Raw genomic sequence first — 23,259 nt, 5'->3', positions numbered from 1 at the left:
TTGAAGAGGTCCTTCACATCCCTTGTAAGGTGGATTCCTAGATATTTTATTCTCTTTGAAGCAATTGTGAATGGGAGTTCACTCATGATTTGGCTCTCTGTTTGTCTGTTATTGGTGTATAAGACTGCTTGTGATTTTTGCACACTGATTTTGTATCCTGAGACTTTGCTGAAGTTGCTTATCAGCTTAAGGAGATTTTGGGCTGAGACAATGGGGTTTTCTAGATATACAATCATGTCATCTGCAAACAGGGACAATTTGACTTCCTCTTTTCCTAATTGAATACCCTTTATTTCTTTCTCCTGCCTGATTGCCCTGGCCAGAACTTCCAACACTATGTTGAATAGGAGTGGTGAGAGAGGGCATCCCTGTCTTGTGCCAGTTTTCAAAGGGAGTGCTTCCAGTTTTTGACCATTCAGTATGATATTGGCTGTGGGTTTGTAATAGATAGCTCTGATTATTTGGAGATACGTCCCATCAATACCTAATTTATTGAGAGTTTTTAGCATGAAGGGCTGTTGAATTTTGTCAAAGGCCTTTTCTGCATCTATTGAGATAATCATGTGGTTTTTGTCTTTGGTTCTGTTTATATGCTAGATTACGTTTATTGATTTGTGTATGTTGAACCAGCCTTGCATCCCAGGGATGGAGCCCACTTGATCATGGTGGATAAGCTTTTTGATGTACTGCTGGATTTGGTTTGTGAGTGTTTTATTGAGGATTTTTGCATCGATGTTCATCAAGGATATTGGTCTAAAATTCTCTTTTTTTGTTGTGTCTCTGTCAGGCTTTGGTATCAGGATGATGCTGGCCTCATAAAATGAGTTAGGGAGGATTCCCTCTTTTTCTATTGATTGGAATAGTTTCAGAAGGAATGGTACCAGCTCCTTCTTGTACCTCTGGTAGAATTCAGCTGTGAATCTGTCTGGTCCTGGACTTTTTTTGGTTGGTAGGCTATTAATTATTGCCTCAATTTCAGAGCCTGTTATTGGTCTATTCAGGGATTCAGCTTCTTCCTGGTTTAGTCTTGGGAGGGTGTATGTGTCCAGGAATTTATCCATTTCTTCTAGATTTTCTAGCTTATTTGCATAGAGGTGTTTATAGTATTCTCTGATGGTAGTTTGTATTTCTGTGGGATTGGTGGTGATATTCTCCTTATCATTTTTTATTGCGTCTATTTGATTCTTGTCTCTTTTCTTATTTATTAGTCTTGCTAGTGGTCTATCAATTTTGTTGATCTTTTCAAAAAACCAGCTCCTGGATTCATTGATTTTTTGAATGGTTTTTTGTTTGTCTATCTCCTCCAGTTCTGCTCTGATCTTAGTTATTTCTAGACTCCTGTAGGCTTTTGAATGTGTTTGCTCTTGCTTCTCTAGTTCTTTTAATTGTGATGTTAGGGTGTCAATTTTAGATCTTTCCTGCTTTCTCTTGTGGGCATTTAGTGCTATAAATTTCCCTCTACGCACTGCTTTGAATGTGTCCCAGAGATTCTGGTATGTTGTGTCTTTGTTCTCATTGGTTTCAAAGAACATTTTTATTTCTGCCTTCATTTCGTTATGTACCCAGTAGTCATTCAGGAGCAGGTTGCTCAGTTTCCATGTAGTTTAGTGGTTTTCAGTGAGTTTCTTAATCCTGAGTTCTAGTGTGATTGCACTGTGGTCTGAGAGACAGTTTGTTATAATTTCTGTTCTTTTACATTTGCTGAGGAGTGCTTTACTTGCACGTATGTGGTCAATTTTGGAATAAGTGCAGTGTGGTGCTGAGAAGAATGTGTATTCTGTTGATTTGGGGTGGAGACATTCTGTAGATGTCTATTAGGTCCTGTTGGTGCAGAGTCGTGTTAAATTCCTGGATATCCTTGTTAACTTTCTGTCTCATTGAGCTGTCCAATGTTGACAGTGGGGTGTTAAAGTCTCCCGTTATTATTGTATGGGAGTTTAAGTCTCTTTGTAGGTCTCTAAGGACTTGCTTTATGAATCCGGGTGCCCCTGTATTGGGTGCATATATATTTAGGATAGTTAGCTCTTCTTGTTGAATTGATCCCTTTACCATTATGTAATGGCCTTCTTTGTCTCTTTTGATATTTGTTGGTTTAAAGTCTGTTTTATCAGCGACTAGGATTGTAACCCCTGCTTTTTTTTGCTTTCCATTTGCTTGGTAGATCTTCCTCCATCCCTTTATTTTGAGCCTATGCGTGTCTCTGCATGTGAGATGAGTCTTGTGAATACAGCACACTGATGGGTCTTGACTCTTTATCCAATTTGCCAGTCTGTGTCTTTTAATTGGAGCATTTAGCCCATTTACATTTAAGGTTAATATTGTTATGTGTGAATTTGATCCTGTTATTATGATGTTAGCAGGTTATTTTGCTCCTTAGTTGATGCAGTTTCTTCCTAGCCTTGATGGTCTTTACAATTTGGCATGTTTTTGCAGTAGCTGGTACTGGTTGTTCCTTTCCATGTGTAGTGCTTCCTTCAGGAGCTCTTGTAAGGCAGGCCTGGTGGTGACAAAATCTCTCAGCATTTGCTTTTCTGTAAAGGATTTTATTTCTCCTTGACTTATGAAGCTTAGTTTGGCTGGATATGAAATTCTGGGTTGAAAATTCTTTTCTTTAAGAATGTTGAATATTGGCCCCCACTCTCTTCTGGCTTGTAGAGTTTCTGCTGAGAGATCAGCTGTTAATCTGATGGGCTTCCCTTTGTGGGTAACCCGACCTTTCTTTCTGGCTGCCCTTAACATTTTTTCCTTCATTTCAACTTTGGCGAATGTGACAATTATGTGTCTTGGAGTTGCTCTTCTTGAGGAGTATCTCTGTGGTATTCTCTGTATTTCCTGAATTTGAATGTTGGCCTGCCTTGCTAGGTTGGGGAAGTTCTCCCGGATAATATCCTGCAGAGTGTTTTCCAACTTGGTTCCATTCTCCTCATCACTTTCAGGTACACCAATGAGACGTAGATTTGGTCTTTTCACATGGTCCCCTATTTCTTGGAGGCTTTCTTCGTTTCTTTTTACTATTTTTTCTCTAAACTTCTCTTCTCGCTTCATTTCATTCATTTGATCTTCAATCACTGATACCCTTTCTTCCAGTTGATCGAATCGGCTACTGAAACTTGTGCATTCATCATGTAGTTTTTGTGCCATGGTTTTCAGCTCCATCAGGTCATTTAAGTACTTCTCTACACTGTTTATTCTAGTTAGCCATTCGTCTAATATTTTTTCAAGGTTTTTAGCTTTTTGTGATGGGTTCAAACTTCCTCCTTTAGCTCGGAGAAGTTGGATCGTCTGAAGCCTTCTTCTCTCAACTTGTCAAAGTCATTCTCCATCCAGCTTTGTTCCATTGCTGGCGAGGAGCTGCATTCCTTTGGAGGGGGAGAGGCGCTCTGATTTTTAGAATTTTCAGCTTTTCTGCTCTGTATTTTCCCCATCTTTGTGGTTTTATCTACCTTTGGTCTTTGATGATGGTGACGTACAGATGAGGTTTTGGTGTGGATGTCCTTTCTGTTTGTTAGTTTTCCTTCTAACAGTCAGGACCCTCAGCTGCAGGTCTGTTGGAGTTTGCTGGAGGTCCACTCCAGACCCTGTTTGCCTGGGTATCAGCAGTGGAGGCTGCAGAACCGCGAATATTGCTGAAAAGCAATGTTGCTGCCTGATCGTTCCTCTGGAAGCTTCGTCTCAGAGGGGTACCCAGCCATGTGAGGTGTCAGTCTGCCCCTACTGGAGGGTGCCTCCCAGTTAGGCTACTCAGGGGTCAGGGACCCACTTGAGGAGGCAGTCTGTCCGTTGTCAAATCTCAAACTCCATGCTGGGAGAACCACTACTCTCTTCAAAGCTGTCAGAGAGGGACATGTAAGTCTGCAGAGGTTTCTGCTGCCTTTTGTTCGGCTATGCCCTGCCCCCAAAGGTGGAGTCTACAGAGGTAGGCAGGCTTCCTTGAGCTGCGGTGGGCTCCACCCAGTTCGAGCTTCCCAGCTGCTTTATTTACCTACTCAAGGCTCAGCAATGGTGGGCGTCCCTCCCCCAGCCTTGCTGCCACCTTGCAGTTCGATCTCAGACTGCTGTGCTAGCAATGAGCAAGGCTCTGTGGGCATGGGACCCTCTGAGCCAGGCATGGGCTATAATCTGGTGTGCCATTTGCTAAGACCATTGGAAAAGCGCAGTAGTATTAGGGTGGGAGTGACCTGATTTTCCAGGTGCCCTCCATCACCGCTTCCCTTGGCTAGTAAAGGGTATTCCCTGACCCCTTGTGCTTCCCAGGTGAGGCAATGCCTCGCCCTGCTTCGGCTCACGCTTGGTGGACTGCACCCACTGTCTTGCCCACACTGTCCGACAAGCCCCAGCGTGATGAACCCGGTACCTCAGTTGGAAATGCAGAAATCACCCGTCTTCTGCGTCTCTCATGCTGGTAGCTGTAGACTGGAGCTCTTCCTATTCGGCCATCTTGGAACCCAATCCTCACTGGACTCTTTTTTTAAAAAAGTTATCTATGACAGAAGTATCTTAATGTCTGAAATAGTCCTTTAAATCAATTTTAAGGGCAAAAATTTGGTAGAACATATATTTTGATAACAATTTCAGAACTGTATAATTCAAAACTAGAAAGGATTAATGTAGATCAATGAGTTGAATGTTTGGGACGTCTCAGATGTGGCTATTTGTGTTTCCATTAAACGTTGGTTTTAAATATGGGAGGAATGTGTTAGGAATTTAAAACACCATGTCAGCTAGGGATTGTGAACTTAATTAAAAGCATTTCTTTAGCTGGGCACTGTGGCTCATTCATGTAATCCCAGCACTTTGGGAGGCCGAGGCAGGCAGATCACTTGTGGTCAGGAGTTTGAGACCAGCCTGGCCAACATGGTGAAACCACATTTCTGCCAAATATATAAAAAGTTAGCCAGGTGTGGTGGCATGCACCTGTAATCCCCGCTACTCTGGAGGCTGAGGAAGGAAAATCTCTTGAACCCAGGAGGTGGAGGTTGCAGTGAGCTGAGATCATGCCACTGCACTCCAGCCTGGGTGACAGAGCGAGACTCCATCTCAAAAAAAAAAAAAAAAAAAGACATCACTTTAATTCTTTCACCCTCTTATCCTTTAATAATACACGTAAAGACATTTCAGGTTTTATTTTGTATGTAATAATCTTAGACAAATTTGTCAGACTTTGGGCTCTGTAAAATGTCAATGTTGTGTCTGATAAACGAGTTTAGATTGAAACAACAATTACAATTTTGGCAACATTTTGATTCATCATCTTTGAAATTTACGTTATTTAGGCTTTATTAAAGTATGGCTTCTTGCTTATCTTCTGTGTACCTTTTCCTCCCTGCCTTTGTCTGGCCCCTACTCAGCATAATGGAAATGTCTCCACCAAGCTGGTAGCAGGCTGAGCCATCATTGTGTGGGGTGGCCATAGTTGTCTCGATGTGGTACTTATCATTGAAGATCTTGGTGCTTTTTTACTTTTTTAATACTAAAGTGTTGTATTTTTAAAAAAAGCAATAGATTGACACTTATATAGCCTTTACGTTGTATAACGAAGCAATAATATATTTATTACAGCACTTAAAATAGAGTTCAATAAGTTTTTGGAAATTTGTTCTGAAGTGATAAAGTCAGTTATGATTATGTAGAATGACAGTTTCGATCACATGCAGTGATTTGAATTCTTAAAATGCATTTGATTACTCAGAACAACTAGTTTTTTTTTTCCCTTTCTTTTACTACCCCACCTCCAGAGGTCTACAAATGAACTGTTTTCAAAACCAGATCAGTTACTGTAACATATTTCAGCAGTGGCATTCCTATGGTACATTCTTGAGTGATTATAAATGAGCATGAGAAGTTCATTTATCTTATTTTTCTTTTGAGATTATTTTTCTAGTTAAAAGAGTGAGTATAAATTTTAAAGAGTATATAACCTTATTCTTCTACCTATTTGGAAGTGAAATATTTTAGAGTCCTAATGATGAACCCAGTTACTTCTATTAAAACTTAGGTATGGGGCTTTGTGGAGCTATAATTGATTTGGAAAATAAGACAGTATCAACCCCCATATTTCTATTTTCTTGATGACAGAGGGCAGCAAAATTCTAGATGAAATGGATCTTTACTGTTTTGATTCTTACCAGTTGCTTCTTCACAGCTGGTATCTGTGAAGATGGAATCTGTAGCAGAATTCAGCTGAGAGATAAAATTGCTCAATCAGCATTCAGACAGTAATAAATAGATGTGATTTTTTCATTAGTTTATTAATTTTACTGATGATTTTTTCTTGGTTTCTATTTTTTTACTGAAAATATATCAGTGTGCAATTGATTTGATAGGGAAAAAGATAATGTGGTTCTCAGATATCTTCTGTCATTTCAATTTTTGAAGTGATTTTCAGAAACCAGCTGAAATTTATTTGATTAAAGTGTTTTAAATGATCAAATAAACCTTTTAAAATGATTCCAAATATCATATACACAACATTTGTACTATTCTCACAAAGTTATGTGTGTTAAACTCTCACAGCTCATAATTTGGCTTTCTAGGCAATGAATCGCTCCCTGGCTAATGTGATTCTTGGAGGCTATGGCACCACTTCAACAGCTGGTGGAAAACCCATGGAAATTTCTGGCACACATACGGAAATCAACCTTGACAATGCAATTGACATGATTCGAGAAGCTAATAGCATTATTATTACACCAGGTAAAGAAAAAAAGCAAAAGCAAATAACCTATAATAGCTGTTATAATTGATGACATTAAAATTTCTTATAATAGGAAAGTAGAATTGAAACTTCTTTAGTTTTGAAAATATAATGGAAACTTAATAGCAAATCTATGATTACTAAGTCAAAAATACTGAGAATTCTCAGTTTAAATTAATATTTTGGAGATCGCATGGAAATTCTATAAATTCTTACAGTGGGTTCTAGCCATGTCTTTCTGTGATTATGTGTACATGTTTACATCATTTTCGAGTCTTTTTTCCTCTCATTGGTAATTTTTGGGCCCATTGTCAAGATTAAATTAGATATAGTATATGAAAGTCTTTAGCTCACTCATTAGAGTTGCTCAATAAATGTTATTGTTTTTTCAAAAATGATTATTTAAAAAATGATCAAGAATCATGTGGTTTTCAACAAAATGAGGCAATGTGGCCTAGTAGAAAGAGCTTGGTATGGAGTCACGATACCTCACTTTTGTTCTTAATTTTGCCTCTAACAATCTATGTGACATTGCCCAAGTCATTTAATCTCTCCAGGCCTCAATTTTCCAGTTTTCTGAGTTTTAGCTCAGTTCTTCTTCACTGTTTTCACAGGATGCTGTGGTATTATGAGTCATACATTGGTTTCAGATTAAGATTTTAACTCTGTCATGTTATCAAATGAGTTTTCTGTAAATAAAATCTACTGATTTGACATGTGAGTAGTTTACTAGTTAGTTATGTACTGAAGTAAAAATAGGAGACATTAGCTGAATTGAGTGTTAAAGTGTAAGCCTTCTCAACTTGGGACAATATCACTTTTTAGGGGCATTTGAAATAGGTGGATTTGGGTTTTTGGTTGTCCAAAGATGGGACTGCTACTGTCAATTAGTGGATGGAAGCAGATAAATGAAATGTACTGTAACGTGTGGGACACTGCTGCATAATGAATCATCACACCCAAAGTAGCATTGGTCTTACCTATTGAGCAATGCTGTTCTGGAGTATAAAGGTGTAAAGATGTAGAGGACACAATCTATTTCCTCTAGGCACTTTCCATCTAGTGATTAAGTCAGATAGGTAGATCAGTAATGCAAGGTGGGTTATGATAAGGGCTAAACTGAACTATGTAGACAGTTTTTCAATCACAAGAAACCTATGAAGGTTTGTAGGGAGGCGACGATTTGTTTTTAGGACTTAGAGAATAGATGGTGTTGGGATGGGAGAAGCCAACTGGAATAGCTTGAGCAGAGACTTGGCATTTGAAAAAACGGGGATAGAAAAGTGGGGACAGATGTGAGATTCATTGTGCAGGTAGAATGGACAGAAAGGAGGGTGAAGATGACTAAAGTTCTTGGTTATACCTGTAATAACATCAGAAATATGGAAACAGTTTTTAGAGTGTGGGGTGGGGGGAAATTTTGAGTTCTTTTTTTGAGACATTAAATTTGAGGTGAAGATAGGACAAGAGCCATGTTATACTGGCGCTCAAATGACAGGTCAAGCCTGCAGACAGATTGGGAATCATCAGATGGTTGTTGAAGCCATGAGAGGAGCTGAGATTTTCAAGGAGAATGTGAGGGGCAAAGTTAAAGCCCTTTGGAAACTTATATAAGCGGAAAAAAGAAGGAGAAAAACTATTCAAGGAACTAGAGAAAGAATAATAACAAAGTTAGGCTGGGACAGGGGACCGCAGTGTCGTCAAAGCCAAGTATGAAGAGAGTTTAAAAACATGAGAGAGAGAGAGAGACAGAGACAGAGACAGAGAAAGAGACAAGAGAGGGAACACCCAAGGGTGTGTGCAGTGTCGGGGGTGGGGTTGCACAGCAGCATGAGACACTACAGAAGATTGAGGAGCAATCATTACATTTTCAATTTCAAATTTAGGGCAATATTTTTAAAAGCCCAGCTTATAAATTTGCTTTCATTTCTAGTCCTGTTAAATGATTGCCTCTGTTGGCATAAACATGTGTTTTCATCAAGAGAGAAGTTGTACTTCATGTAATTTCAAAATAAAAAACACATTCTTCTGTGTTCTTAATGTTCCTTGCAGGCTATGGTCTCTGTGCAGCCAAAGCTCAATACCCCATTGCTGATTTGGTAAAGATGCTCACTGAGCAAGGCAAAAAAGTCAGGTAAGCATTTGCAGTGGAGAGGCTTGCACTATGTGTAAAGATGTGTGTGTGGAGAAAAGGAAATACAGTGGACCCTTGAACAATGTAGGGGTTAGGGCACTGACCCGCCCATACAATTAAAAATCCATATATAACTTTTGACTCTCCAAAAACTTACCTACTAATGGCCTACTGCTGATCAGAATGCTTACTGATAACATAAACAAAATGTGTATCAATTAACAAATTTTGTATATTGTATGTATTAAATAGTAGAGAAAGGAAAATGTTACTAAGAAAATCATAAGGAAGAGAAAATATATTTACTATTCCTTAAGTGGAAGTGGATCATCATAAAGGTTTTCATCCTTGTCTTTACGTTGAGTGAGATGAGAAGAAGGAGGAAGAGGAGTTGTTGGTCTTGCTCTCATGAGTGGCAGCGGTAGAAGAAAATCTGTGGATAAGTGGACCCTCTCAGCTCAAACCCATGTTGTTCAAGGGTCAGCTGTATATGGCTTCTGAAAAAGATGACTGTTTCTTAAAGTGGTGTTTTACATGTGTAATCCTAGGTAAAGAAGTTAAGTTGTTAATGAACAAGCCATATTCTGGTCTTAGTGTTACTATTTAGATTTTGCTGTTCCTGGATTAGCATCAACTCAAATATTATCGACTCATTTTAGAAAAGGAAAATGTGTTATTCCAAATTCTTGGGGATTTATTAATGGGGAAATCAGATGTCTTGTTTCTCTGTGGTTTGATTTGAGGAAAGAGGTCAAGCGAAGCATTTTAACTACATCAAGTTGTATCTTTTTGGTTTCCGGTCACACTGAATAAAAACAAAAGGTCTTAAAAGAGAGGCCTTGAAGAGCAAGATCAAGTAATAAACCTGTGCCCTGGTTACTGTTTTGCTGAGTTAGCTGAGTTAGCCAGTCAGAGTACTTGTGCTGGACTGGATGCAGAATCCTAATCTCTGGCTGGAATGTCCCAGCTACTAGTAGTGGTGAAAGAAACTTAGATGATGAAATCAGGGGGCTACCTTAATTGTATTAGTGTCGGCAGTTAATTGTATTAGTGTCAGCTGCACTTTATTTCTTCCTTCCTTTGTTTCCTACACTTCCTTTCTTGTCTCACTCCTTCTCCACTCCTTCCTCCAATCTATAGTCTGTGTTTGTCAAATATATAGAATCAAAATACTATTTTGTGGTGGGACCAGCATTTCTGTGATAAGATTTTCATGTTTATTGAGAGTCTTAGATGAATTGAAGGTAGAAGATGAGAAAAGTCATTGACTTTATTTTTAAATTTTTGCATAAGAAGTCTACTTTTTAGTTACTTATTCCAATTTTTACATAGGATATTAAGCTGTGCTTTTTAAAGCCATCATTTTGCTGCTGAGAACATTTGTAGGCCTGCAAGTGAAAAGGATATGTTAAACAACGTTTTATGATTTTCCTAAAAAGAAACTGTTTTCTCTATTCAGTCCAGATGTGAAAAAGTGTAATGTATTCGTAATGCCCTCTTTCACCACATAAATATTTAGGAGATAGGTGGCAATCATAATAGAGAAAGAAAAATGCCTTTCATGTCTTAATTATCCTTAGGGAAGGGAAGGATTAATTTGACATACCTCTCTTGTTACCTGTTGATCAGCCTAGGTTAACCAGACATCTTGGAAAATCAGTCCAGTGTTAAATAGGTGGATGTGGAGTGAAGAACATCGTGACTGTAGTGTAGCTTGAAGGAAGGCAGCATCTTAAGGGAAATGTCAAAGGAAATAAGAGAGATGGGAAAAATGATCTGAAAGGAAAAAGGATAAGACAAATGAATTTTTTGTTTCTGATCTGATTAAAATTAGAATTTTATCTATGAGGACATGATATAAACTACTGTTGTAGGATGATTTCTGTGACAGTGCTTGGGAAGAGTAATTATTTGATGAAAGGTTTAAGAGAAATATTTAATTATACATATATGAATAGTTTTTCAGTTCTACATTTTTTATTGAAGTAATTGTGTGAATAGGACCAAAGCCTTTTCATGAGAGAGCTTTTCATTGCTTCACATAATTATTAACATAGTTCAAATAATTTTATAAATTTATTAATAATTTATTATGTAGGATCAGAATAAGATTATTAATTCAGTCTAGTTTCTCTATTTGTAAGTTAGTTATTTATAGTCATTTTTCTTTCATATTAAAGGTAAAATATATTAATATATTGTAGTTTTTTTACTATAGTATGTTGAATTTTCAACATGAACTTTGTAACAAATTATGTAAATCTTCCATTTGAATTAAATGGAAGAGGACTATTCTTGCTAAAATTATGACAGTAGATCATCATATTTTTCTGTGTGAATTTTTTTTATTGAAAGAGATTTGTAGAAACTTTGTGATTTTGCTTTGTGCGTGTGTTATCTTTTCACAGGAGAAATGCAAATTTTCTTTACGAAGTTAGGAATATGTATATACATAGATGCTAGCTTTTTTCCTTTTTTTTTTTAAAGGGCAAACGTCTGTTTGAACAAGAGATGGCTGCAGCAGTTACCTCATATTTTAATGAAATAAATCTGTATTTACAGTTTGCAGTAATTTAGTCCTTTCATCACTCTGTGGAGCTCCCACGGTGTTCATTGAGTACAGCTGCTGGGCCTCTGGAGTTAGCAGGTCTTTGTGCCTCAGGACCCCAGCATGCCTAGCATCCAGATGTGGTGACATATTCACACACATCCCCTGTGGAAATGTGCCAGTGTGGACATATGATTGTCATCAATTAGTTACGCCCAAGTGGTGCCAAGAAAAATCGCATCTGTCATACAGTCTGTCTGGCTTCATGGCCCATGATTGATTTAGAGACACTCCTGTTTTCCTTTACTTTGCCCATAGTCATAATATGCTCACGAGCTAAGATTATATAATGAAGCACATGACATTTCATGACAAGAACTCATTTTAGAATGTCATGAAAGTTCACTGGCTTAGACTTTTGTTAGTGGCAAAGATATCATTTGCTTCCCAGTAGCCCAGAATGCCTGTATAGCTTACCTAACTTCTGCTTGATGTCTAAAAGGATTTTATGACAACAATCTTATGACGTAAGAGCCACGGATATTTTGTCTTTTTCCTTCCCAATTTTTGGACTGATTATATGATAGGCTTTTCATTATAAGGCAGAGATAGTGTTCCCATTGAGTAATTAGGGAGGGGTAGAATATGCCTGTAATCCCAGCACTTTGGGAGGCTGAGGCGGGCGGATCACGAGGTCAGGAGATCAAGACCATCCTAGCTAACATGGTGAAACCCCGTCTCTACTAAAAATACAAAAGATTAGCCAGGCATGGTGGCGGGCACCTGTAGTCCCAGCTACTTGGGAGGGTGAGGCAGGAGAATGGCGTGAACCCAGGAGGCGGAGCTCGCAGTGAGCCAAGATCGTGCCATTGCACTCCAGCCTGGGTGACAGAGCGAGGCTCCTTCTGAAAAAAAAAAAGAAAGGGGTAGAATTTTTTTATTATAATTACTGCTTGATTTTCTTTCTATAAATCATTGCTTGAATTATCACAGAAGTCATTTGAATTTATTAAACAACTTTCAACTTATTTTTTTTAATTATTATTTTGTTTTTGAGATGGAGTTTCACTTTTGTCACCCAGGCTGGAGGGCAGTGGCATGATTTCAGCTCACTGCAACCTCTGCCTCCCGGGTTCAAAGCAATTCTCCTGCCTCAGCCTGCCAAGTAGCTGGGACTACAGGCACATACCACCACACCTGGCTAATTTTTGTATTTTTGGTAGAGACGGGGTTTTGCCATGTTGGCCAGGCTGGTCTTGAACTCCTCACCTCAAGTAAACTGCCTGCCTCAGCCTCCCAAAGTGCTGGGATTACAGGCGTGAGCCACCGCACCCGGCCTCAACTTCTTTGATTGACTAGCTGATGTTATGTATTGCTTTCATGTTAATGTTCTGCTATATCCTTCTACTAATAACTTACTGAGAAATTTATTGCTAGGTACTGAGCATACAAGGATGCGTAAGTCCAGTCCTCAAAAGTTTATAGTTATGAAGAAACCTCTATTAACAGATCAATCAATGAATGAATTCCGTTTAATGTGATAGTATGCTAAGACAAGTAGAGTAGTAGTAAGAATGCAAGGAGTAGTTAGCTGTTCAGGAGATATTTTAAACTTTTTACAACCTGAAATATCTTGCATGTTTTTAAAAATAAATATTTTCATTTATTTTTTATGTACTGTCTAAACACATCTAGCTGCCTGTGGTATTTGCAGTCTAATAATGTTTTACAGTCTTGTGTAATATGGCTATAAGTTTAAATACATATTATTTTTACTTAGAAATTGATTCTTTGAAGACACTTGAAAATATAAAATATTTTGTCCATCTAACTGTCTAACTGGATTCTTTTTTTTTTTTTTTTTTTGTTGGAATCTTGCTCTGTCACCTAGCTTGGAGTGCAGTGGTGTGATCTCAGCTCACTGCAACCTCCGCCTCCTAGGTTTAAGCGATTCTCCCACCTCAGCCTCCCAAGTAGCTGGGATTACAGGCATGCACCGCCACGCCTGACTAATTTTTGTATTTTTAGTGGAAATGGGATTTCATCATGTTGGCCAGGCTGGTCTCAAACTCCTGACCTCAGGTGATCTGCCCACCTTGGCTTCCCAGAGTGCTGGGATTACAGGCGTGAGCCACCACACTCAGGCAGGATTTTCCTGTTTTTCATGGATAAGTATGATTCAGATAAACAAAGTCCAGCCTTCTTGGATTTGTTATGTTTTTGGGTGGAGGAAGAGTCAAGGCTTGCAAATTGGTAAAGCAATAAAGTCATGTATTTCTGACGAGAATAGAAACTAGGCCAGTTAAAATTATCTTGTATAGTATTTGAGTAACGAAATAGACATTATTTAGCAGTTTCATGTCAGCTTTGTAATACTTTTATAAAATAAAGATACCACTATTCATATCCATAACCATTCATTGAACAAATAATTATAATATATAGTACTCTTTCCTAAGCTACTGTTGTAGGTCCAGGGGGATACCTCAGTGAAGACAACAGCTGAAAATTCCTGGTCTTATGGAATTTACATTAGTTAATTAATTGATTAATTAATAGGCTTCAAGATAATCTGACTTGGAGATTATAAGCCCATTTGTCTCCCAATTTCAATGCTACTTGAAACACCAGAGAACAGCTGTAACATAGGTTATTGTATCAGAGTTTCAAAGTTATAGCTGCCACTATTTGGCCTTGAATTAGCCAGCGCTTTTGGTTTTCTCAAAGAATGTGGTGTGTTTCTTTGCACTTTGCATTGGGGCTGCCTTCTCGAAAAACATGGTGGCAGGATAGTGGGTATGGGTTATTCGTGTAACTGGTCAAATGAGTGAAACTTTGATGGAAGAGAGGAAAACCAAAGAAAGTATGTGCATTCACTCACATCTATGTTCAACCTATTGTGTGGAGTTGCTAGTAATCTCCCAGATCAAAGGTGTCTGTTATGCTCCTAGAAAGTGGCCACCTTCATCCCAGATTGGCTTTATCTTGTCCACAGCATATTGGTATGGTGGAAAGAACAGAAGACTGCATTAAAGCCTGTGCTTTAGGTGCTTTGTAAAGCCTCTTTTGGTCATACCACTCTAGGACGCATTCCTTATAAACTCTTGTCACAGGCATTCCTGTGATCTGAGGAAAAAACTCTCACTGTTGATGAAATCATTGTCACTGACCATCAGGGTGATTTTTGGCTTCTGGTTTTAGTATTAGTTACAAGAAACTCTTTGAGCTGAGTTTTTACAATGAAGTTCATGTGAACAAATAAATAAGGATCTTGCTTATAAATAATTTTCATTTTATTGAGCTCATTAGCCATTGCATTCCAGCAGCCATTTAATAGCATCATAAAAATTATTCAGACAGAAAGATGAAATTATGTATAATTTTAACTAAATCTCTATAATATGCCAGAATGTAATATTCAAGAGTTAGTTGCAAATTGAATTTTTTTTTTTCTGGTATCATTCTTCATAATCTTGTTGCCTATTTTAAAATCAAAACAGTGTCAGTAGTCATACAGTTTCTATTCTGGGCCTGGTAGTTGGATTTGGTTAAGTGATGTGAAAGCCAGATTTGGGCACAATCTATAATTACTCTCCTCAGGATGGAAAAGGTAGTTTTGGGACATGGTTTTATAGAGGACTGCATTGATGTTTGCACCAGACCATCTGAGCTGATCCTTCTTAGGTGACAGCTCATCTCTTTGGGTGGCCTCAGTGTCACAGGCCACATGTACAGATGGAAAATGTGACTGTAGCCTGTCAAATATTTCCTGATTCACATTCATAAGACAAGGTCTATTATTCTGCATTAGAAAAATTGTTCCCCTGAGATATTTTCGTAAGCTCTCTTTCATAATTTTTTTTTTTTTTTCTGAAGAAGGGAAGGCCATGGATGAACAACAGAATTCAGAAACAGAGTAGCAGTTCAGCCCTTATTTGCCTTCAAAAAAAGAAAGTACAAAGTGTTCTCTAATTCTGGCTTTTGGAAAGTTCTAGGAAGTTAAATGAACACTTTTTTTTCACTGTGAATTATATGAGTGAATTCATCAGAACGGCTGCTTCTAAGAAGGATTTTGATGGTTTTAGAAAGGTAGGTGTTTATTCCTTTGCCTGGGAAGCCTCACCAGAGATGTTGACTCTACAACCCATCTCATTCGTTAGTTTTTGTGGACAGCAGCAGTTGCCTCATCGGGAATTTTTTTTTTTCACTTCCTTACCATGTTTCCCTTCGGATGGATAGACTAGCCCGACCCAGTTGGTCCAGGCCTTTTCACTACCAAGGATAATTTATCTAACAGGAACAATTACCCTGCTGACACCATGATTTGGAAATTTTTATTCAGAACTGATTCACTAAAATGATTGCTTAAAAAAAAAACCTTTTCCTTGTACTTTTAATAAGTGTGATTTATAACTGTCACCAGAAGTTCTGATCAGCATGTGATAAACCAAAGAAACTTGCCTTTTCAGGGAGTCTATCATATTTTTCACAGGTGAAATGCATAATTAAATGTAAAAAAATACTGAATATAGTAATGAATCATTTGATTACCTCCAGAGACCCTCCTCAGAATGTAACACTGCCACATACAAACAAAATTCCAAAGGTCCTTGAGCTATAGCCCATACTACGGACTTTTTATTGTATCCACAGTGGAATTTCCAGCCTGTTTTTGGGACAGAACACTGTGCAAACATTTTTGGTATAATTTCTAAATGAAGAGTTCCTACCTTAAGAAGCAGTTGGATTGGAAGATCTTTAAGTTCTATTTAAACCATTAAGGTTTTATAGATTTATAAATATTTATAGTTTTAAAACAGGAGAAGTTAGTAGATGTTTAACAAATGAGCCTTCTTTTTATTTTCTGTTTATGTATTTTGCCTAATTTGTCAACCTCCTAGAAGGTTATCATGAACATATTTAGAAAAATTGTGGGATGATAGTATTGGGAAGGCAGAATTCCAAAATGCTATCAGTGTACATTGTCCTATATCCAGCTTGATTTTAAAATGTAAAACAGAGTAAAATAAGGGAAAGTAACTGAACATTTGGAGTATGGACATAAATTTTGCATGGTGACTCACAAAACATGTAAGCAAATAGTTGAAGGTTGTAAAGAGCTTATTTTTTTTAAAAAAATCTGTTGATCCTTGTCACTATTTATAATAGCAAGAAGCTGCAAAATGGAAAAAGCACTCTAAATAGTTTAGAAAGGGGCCCAATTGTACTTACAGTTTCTTTGTGTAACTGTTGAATTGGGATGCTTGATTTAATTAAACATTCTTAATAGTTTGTTGCTGAACTAGGTCTGGATATTTCCATAATACAAGAAGCAAAACATTATTTGAACAGTTGTGGTAGGATCCATGTGGTGAATGTTTTATATTCTTCAATAGCCTCACATGCCCAAGAAAACCGCTGCTGTGTACTCTGGTAGGACATATTGTCTCCATGGTCTGTGATCATGGAAACTTCTGTTGTTGTGTCCCCTTTAAAACATGTGGTATCTGAAATCTAATGTGAAGTTGTGAAAAACTCTAAAGAATGAGGTTCATGTCACCATATATTATAAAAGAGGCTTTTAAAAAATAGTACTTTTTGAATTGCTTCTTTTTCATATTTTACCAAGTATACTCAGTATTCGTGAATAGTTCTTGTATACACTCATATTAGTTTTTATTCTTCCTTGGTTAATTTAAAAGGTTCTGAAGATCAGGTTGTTTCATTTGAGTAGATTATTCTACTTTTTTTGAACTGTGCCTGGGTCTATTCTTAATTGATGACTGAAGCCTGAGCTTTTTTATTATCTAATGTTCCATGAAAGGCTCTATTGTTTTCATATTTGAGAGAGGAAAATAACAAATACTGTTGAATTTTTTTTTTTTTTTTTTTGCTTCAAGATATTGAAGAGATTATCCTAACTTGATGACATTTGTTGTATCTGTCAACCAAGGAAACAACATTTTTGCCTAATCATATCTGTTAAATGGTTAAAAATGGCCTTTTGAAATTTGACTGTATCAAAATAAATGTGTATTTGAATGTTAGTTTTGTTCAAGTTCCCAGGGAGCCCAACGTTTATAATTATTGGCGTCAATCTAGATTGACTATACAGTTTTTTAGTATTTTTGATGTAGCTGCAAATACAAATAATTTCTGGCTTTTATTGGACTTTATTGATTTTTACTGGCATTACAAGATAAAAATTAGAAAAGCAACCCAGTAAGTGTTGACATTAAATCAACATTTGTTTTAATGTGAAAATGTATGCTTCTTTGTATTAAGTGATTATTAAAAATATGCATTTATTTGAAAAACAGATGAACATTTATATTATTATACAAAAATGTATTTGAACAGGATAATTGCTGTGTACATTTATTGAACAATTGTGTCTGCCAGGTGTTGGCCTAAAGCACTTTGTATAAAAAGCTTTTTATACAAACTACATCACTTAAATCCCTCAGTAGTCCTCTGAGGAGATTTTATAATCAATCCCACGGTACACATGAAAGAATGGAGGTACACAGAAGTAAATTGTTCAAATGCTTTGAACCTGGCAGTGGCAATCTAGAACTCTTAACTGCTACCCTGTACTGCTTTTCTAAATCCTTTCTCTAAAAAGAGACATAGATAGTGTATAAATCAGTATACTTTATTGGGCACACTGTGTTGTTTAAAACCCCTTCTCTCCTTCTCTCTCTTGAATGGAGTCCTCCAATAGAGTGGCAGGAACTGGTAAATAAGACATGGTTTGTTCCTATTCTCAAGGAACTCTTAGGAGAGCACAGTCATGTCAACCAGTTATGTTATTGTATAGTAAGAAGTAGATGCATAAAGGAAGAATTCTGAAAGCCTGCAAGATCTTTCTATGACCTCATTTTAGTTATTTTCCTCTGTAGAATCTTGTCATGGTCAGGGATAGCTCATTCTTTTTTAAGCATATACATAATAAAAGATAATGTTCATAGTTGAAAGAGAAGAACTAAAAGGTTGGTAGGCTTTGCATGTTGAAATTCTGGATATTCTTCATGTGATGATGGAATATTGATGAGCTTTGGCCATCAGTTCCGGGAAATTGCTCATTATGGCCAACCAGTGTCTGATATAATTAATTTTAATACATACTTTGGGGATTAGCCAGTTACATTGTGCCAGAATTTTTTATAAACTCACATTGACTCATCAGCGTGCATATATATCTCTACACATTTGACTGTATTCTGTTATTCTTCTCAAAACATTGGCATTCTCTTGTAATAATCTTGCACGTGTTTTTCTCTGACTTTAGAGTCATAAAGTTTAGTGTAATAAATTACTGTGCAAGTAGATATAAAATGATAGGTCCTTTGGGATATTAGGCATAACATGATGGTTATGTTGGTAATTATTTACCCTTTACAACTAGCTCAACAAAAACATTGTCTTTATGCAGTCTGCAGCTAATCAAGGCATCAAAATGAGAACAAATATATTTAGAGGTCCTTAATTTCTAATTTGGTCCAAGATACCTCAGTTAAAGCCTCAAGATGGTAGCCAGATGGATTAATTTAAAGATGACAAAAGCAGTATTAAAAACAAATAAAATTAAACAAAATAAGCTAGAATCAAGGAAGGATATAAAATTGAAATCCAAAAGTAATCACAACGTATATATTGGGTTATTTAGCTAAAATAGAAGTCCTAGTTCACTGAATTTCAGGACTGGAGAGCTTTGTGGTAGGCAGAATAGTGGTCTTCCAAAGTGTCTATATCTGAATCCCCAGAACCTAATGACTATGTTACCTTACATGGCAAAAGGGACTTTGTAGATTTGATGAAGGTGAGGATTTTGAGATGGGGAGATTTTCTTGGATCATTGGGTGGCTCAGTGTAATCACTAGGGTCATTATAAGAGGGAGGCAGGAGGATCAGAGTTAGAGAAGGACATGTGACAGTGGAAGCAGAAGCTGGGGTGATGTAGCCCCCCCACCAAGGAAAGAGGGAAGACTGCAGAAGCTGGAAAAGGCATGGAATGGAGTTTGCCCTAGAATCTCCAGAAGGAATTTTTTAATTTTTTTTTCAATTTCAATAGGTTTTTGGGGAATAGGTGTTTGGTTGCATGGAAAAATTCTTTAGTGGTGATTTCTGAGATTTTGGTGCACCCATCACCCAAGGAGTGTACACTGTACCCAATGTGTACTCTTTTATCCCTTGCCACCCCCACCCTTTCCTCTGAGTCCCTAAAGTTCAATGTATTGTTCTTATGCCTTTGTGCCCTGATAGCTTAGCTCCCACTTATGAGTGAGAACATATAATTTTCCATTTGGTTTTCCATTCCTGAGTTACTTCACTTAGAATAATAGTCTCCAGTTCCATTCAGGTTGCTGTGAATGCCATTGTTTCATTCCTTTTTATGGCTGAGATACCACATTTTCTTTATCCACTTATTGATTGATGGGCATTTGGGCTGGTTCCATATTTTTGCAATCGCAAATTGTGCTGCTATAAACGTGTGTGCAAATATCTTTTTTGTATAATGAATTCTTTTCCTCTGGGTTGATACCTAGCAGTGGGATTGCTGAATCAAATGGTAGATCTACTTTCAGTTCTTTAAAGAATCTTCACACTGTTTACCATAGTGTATTGTACTAGTTTACATTCCCACCAGCTGTGTAAAAATGTTTCCTTTTCACTACATCCCCACCAACCTTTATTGTTTTTTGATTATGTTCATTCTTGCAGGATTGAGGTGGTATTGCATTGAGGTTTGGTTTTCATTTCCTTGATAATTAGTGATATTGAGCATTTTTCCATATCCTAGTTGGACATTTGTATATCTTCTTTGAGAGTTGTCTATTCATGTCCTTAGGCCACTTTTAGATGGGATCGTTTGTTTTATTCTTGCTGATTTGCTTGAGTTCTTTGCAGATTCTGGACATTAGTCTTTTGTCAGATGTATAGATTTTGAAGATTTTCTCCCACTCTGTGGGTTGTCTGTGAACTCTGTTGATTATTATTATTTTTGCTGTGCAGAAGCTTTTTAGCTTAATTAAGTCCCATCTGTTTATCTTTGTTTTTGTTGCATTTGCCTTTGGGTTTTTGGTCATGAAATCCTCACCTAAGCCAATGTCTAGAAGGGTTTTTCTTATATTATCTTATAGAATCTTTATGGTTTCAGGTCTTAGATTTAAGTCTTTGATCCATCTCGAGTTGATTTTTGTATAAGGTGAGAGATGAGGATTCAGTTTCATTATTTCGCGTGTGGCTTACAATTATCCCAGCACCATTTGTTGAACAGGGTGTCCTTTCCAGACAAAATCTCTGAATTGCCAGAAAAAGAATTCAGAAGGCCGATTATTAAGCTAATCAAGGAGGCACCAGAGAAAGGCGAAGTCCAAGTCAAAGAAATCAAAAACATGGTGCAGGATATGAAAGGAAACATCTTTTGTGAAATAGAAAGCATAAATAAAAAGCAATCACAACCTCTGGAAATTAAGGACACAGATAGAGAAATGTAAAATGCTTTGAGTGTTTCAGCAATAGAATTGAACAAACAGAAGAAAGAACTTCAGAGATCAAAGATAAGCCTTTTGAATTAACCCAATCCGTCAAAGACAAAGAAAAAAGCATTAAAAAAAAAAATGAACAAAGCCTCCAAGAGGTTTGGAACTATATTAAACATCTAAAACTAAGAATAATTGGTGTTCCTGAGGAAGAAGAGAAATCTAGAAATTTGGAAAACATATTTGAGGGAATAATCGAGGAAAACCCCCCTGGCCTTGCTAGAGATCGACACATCCAAATAACACCTAGTAAAACTCAAAGAACACCTGGAGAATTCATCACAAAACAATCCAGAAGGAATTAAGCCTTCTCGATATCTTGATTTTTTTTTTTTAGTCCAGGGAAACTGATTTTGGACTTCTGACCTTCAGCCCTTAAGTGATAACAAATTTGTGTTGTTTGAAGGCACTGAATTTGTGGTAGTTTGTTACAGCAGCAATATGAAACTAATACAGACTTTAAATGTCATGTAGAACAGCGATTCTTAGTCTTAAGTTCTCATCAGTCAGGTTTTGGGAAGAGCAGTGGGCCTGGTGGGCCTGGGGGAAGCAGGAGATGCTTATTGGTGATCTGGATTGAGAAATTAGGAAACATTTTTGGTGTCCAATATTACTTTTAATACCTCAAAAGAGCACACATGATTAATTTGAGAGGCAGTTATACTGTAGGATTGAGCTAGGGCAACATCATGTAGTTATTCTGGAAATCCTGGGCTCCCTCTAAGCTGCTTCTTGCTCTTACTAGTGGTTAAGACCATTGGTTGAAATCCCTCCCCCACCTTCCATAAATAAAAGGCTGTCCCAGCTTCCATAATGGTCTTGATCATGCCCACTGCCAACCGTCCTTTGAGTTATATGTAAAATACTCTTGGATTCATTTTGGATTGAACTGGGGGTTATGCATGAGGGCAGATTAATGAGCCTCTCTCCCTCTGACCCACAAAAAAGAAGCCTGAAATTTCCTAGATAAGGCATTTGTTTTAAATTGTTAACAAAAAGCTTTTTTTTTTAGTAAAAAAGATTTTAAATTCTTTCTTTTGCATTTGAATATTTTCTTCTCTTCTGTGCAAATAAGAAATATTTGGTCATCTTCTGTGGTTTATTTGAAAATCACAGTTTTGCCTTTTTTTCTGGCCAACTGATCCAGAATTTTTTTGAGAGAGAGAGAGAGAGAGTGTGTGTGTGTGTGTGTGTGTGTGTGTGTGTGTGTGTGTGTGTGTTTTGAGATGGAGTCTCGCTCTGTCACCCAGGCTGGAGTGCAGTGGCGCAATCTTGGCTCACTGCAACCTCCGCCTCCTGGGTTCAAGCGATTCTCCCAACTCTGCCTCCCGAGTTAGCTGGGACTATAGGCATGTGCCATCATGCCCAGCTAATTTTTGTATTTTTTAAAATAGAGAAAAGATTTCACCATGTTGGCCAGGCTGGTCTTGAACTCCTGACCTCAGGTGATCTGCCCATCTCGGCCTCTTAAAGTGCTCGGATTACAGGTGTGAGCCACCATGCCCGGCCAGAGTGTGTTATTTTTTAAGTTGTTAGCTATTTTGTCTTTCTCTTGAACCTTATCCAAGTGCCCTCTGATCTTTTAAATCTGTAGTTCTATGAGCTAAATCTAGTTATTTAGTTTCATCATTGGGTTTAGTCAGTGATAGAAGAGTACCTTTGGTAACTGGGGGAAAAAGTCTCTGAGTTAATTTGAAATGTTGATTTGAAATTGATAACAGTTGAAATACAACTTGGCATTAACTTTGAAAGAAAATCAGCTGATTAATAATGCAATGTGATACTTTAGATATATTACTAAGAATCTCTGTTAAAGTGAAATGACTTTTTCAATCTAAAACTTTTTATTTTAAGATACATTCTTTTGGAATATTTTGAATAATCCATATTCAAAATATGGATTATTTTGAATAATGGAAGCATTATTATTCAAAAATAATCACACGCTAGGGCTCTAGAATTTAATTATAGGATCTCTGCCTTTGTTGGAGCACAATCTCTGTGCCTTTGGTTCATAAAATAGAACATTGAGTTAAAATATTGTCAGTACCTGTGTCTACCAAACAGTGCATTAAAATACATATTAATAAACTATAGTTTCAATGTAAGTTCTTCTTGGCAGAGATTTGGATGTTAAACTTGGTAAAATCTATTTTGTTAGGTATTTACAAGGAATTATTATCTGGGGAGAAAACAAAAATATGGACTCTGTCCACATAATTAAATGCCCATTCAGCAAAGTGTACAGGTGGTTAATATTTCTAGCAACTACTGTCTGATTATAGATCAGTTTTCATTGGCGTAGTTATCAAATAAAGCATTAAAAGTTTTAATTTTT

General features: G+C 37.2%; 1 protein-coding gene across 5 annotated transcripts in view; it reads left to right on the top strand.

Annotated features, from left to right (window-relative positions):
• Window positions 1-23,259, top strand: part of NNT (nicotinamide nucleotide transhydrogenase) — a 103,128-nt gene that overhangs the window by 66,581 nt on the left and 13,288 nt on the right. For 4 of the 5 annotated variants that reach the window (XM_009449197.5, XM_009449198.5, XM_009449195.5 and 1 more), the window contains exons 18-19: window positions 6,534-6,693; window positions 8,747-8,828. In XM_009449197.5, the coding sequence (XP_009447472.1) occupies window positions 6,534-6,693; window positions 8,747-8,828 (242 nt within the window). Of the gene's footprint in view, window positions 1-6,533; window positions 6,694-8,746; window positions 8,829-15,252; window positions 15,466-23,259 lie in introns of those variants that run through there. The other variant, XM_016953334.4, reaches the window with a different exon arrangement.

This window comes from Pan troglodytes, chromosome 4, assembly GCF_028858775.2.
Source record: "Pan troglodytes isolate AG18354 chromosome 4, NHGRI_mPanTro3-v2.0_pri, whole genome shotgun sequence".
In the NCBI taxonomy this organism is placed as follows: domain Eukaryota; kingdom Metazoa; phylum Chordata; class Mammalia; order Primates; family Hominidae; genus Pan; species Pan troglodytes.
Note: the sequence above shows the minus strand (reverse complement) of the source record. Positions and strands in the feature narration are given on the sequence as shown.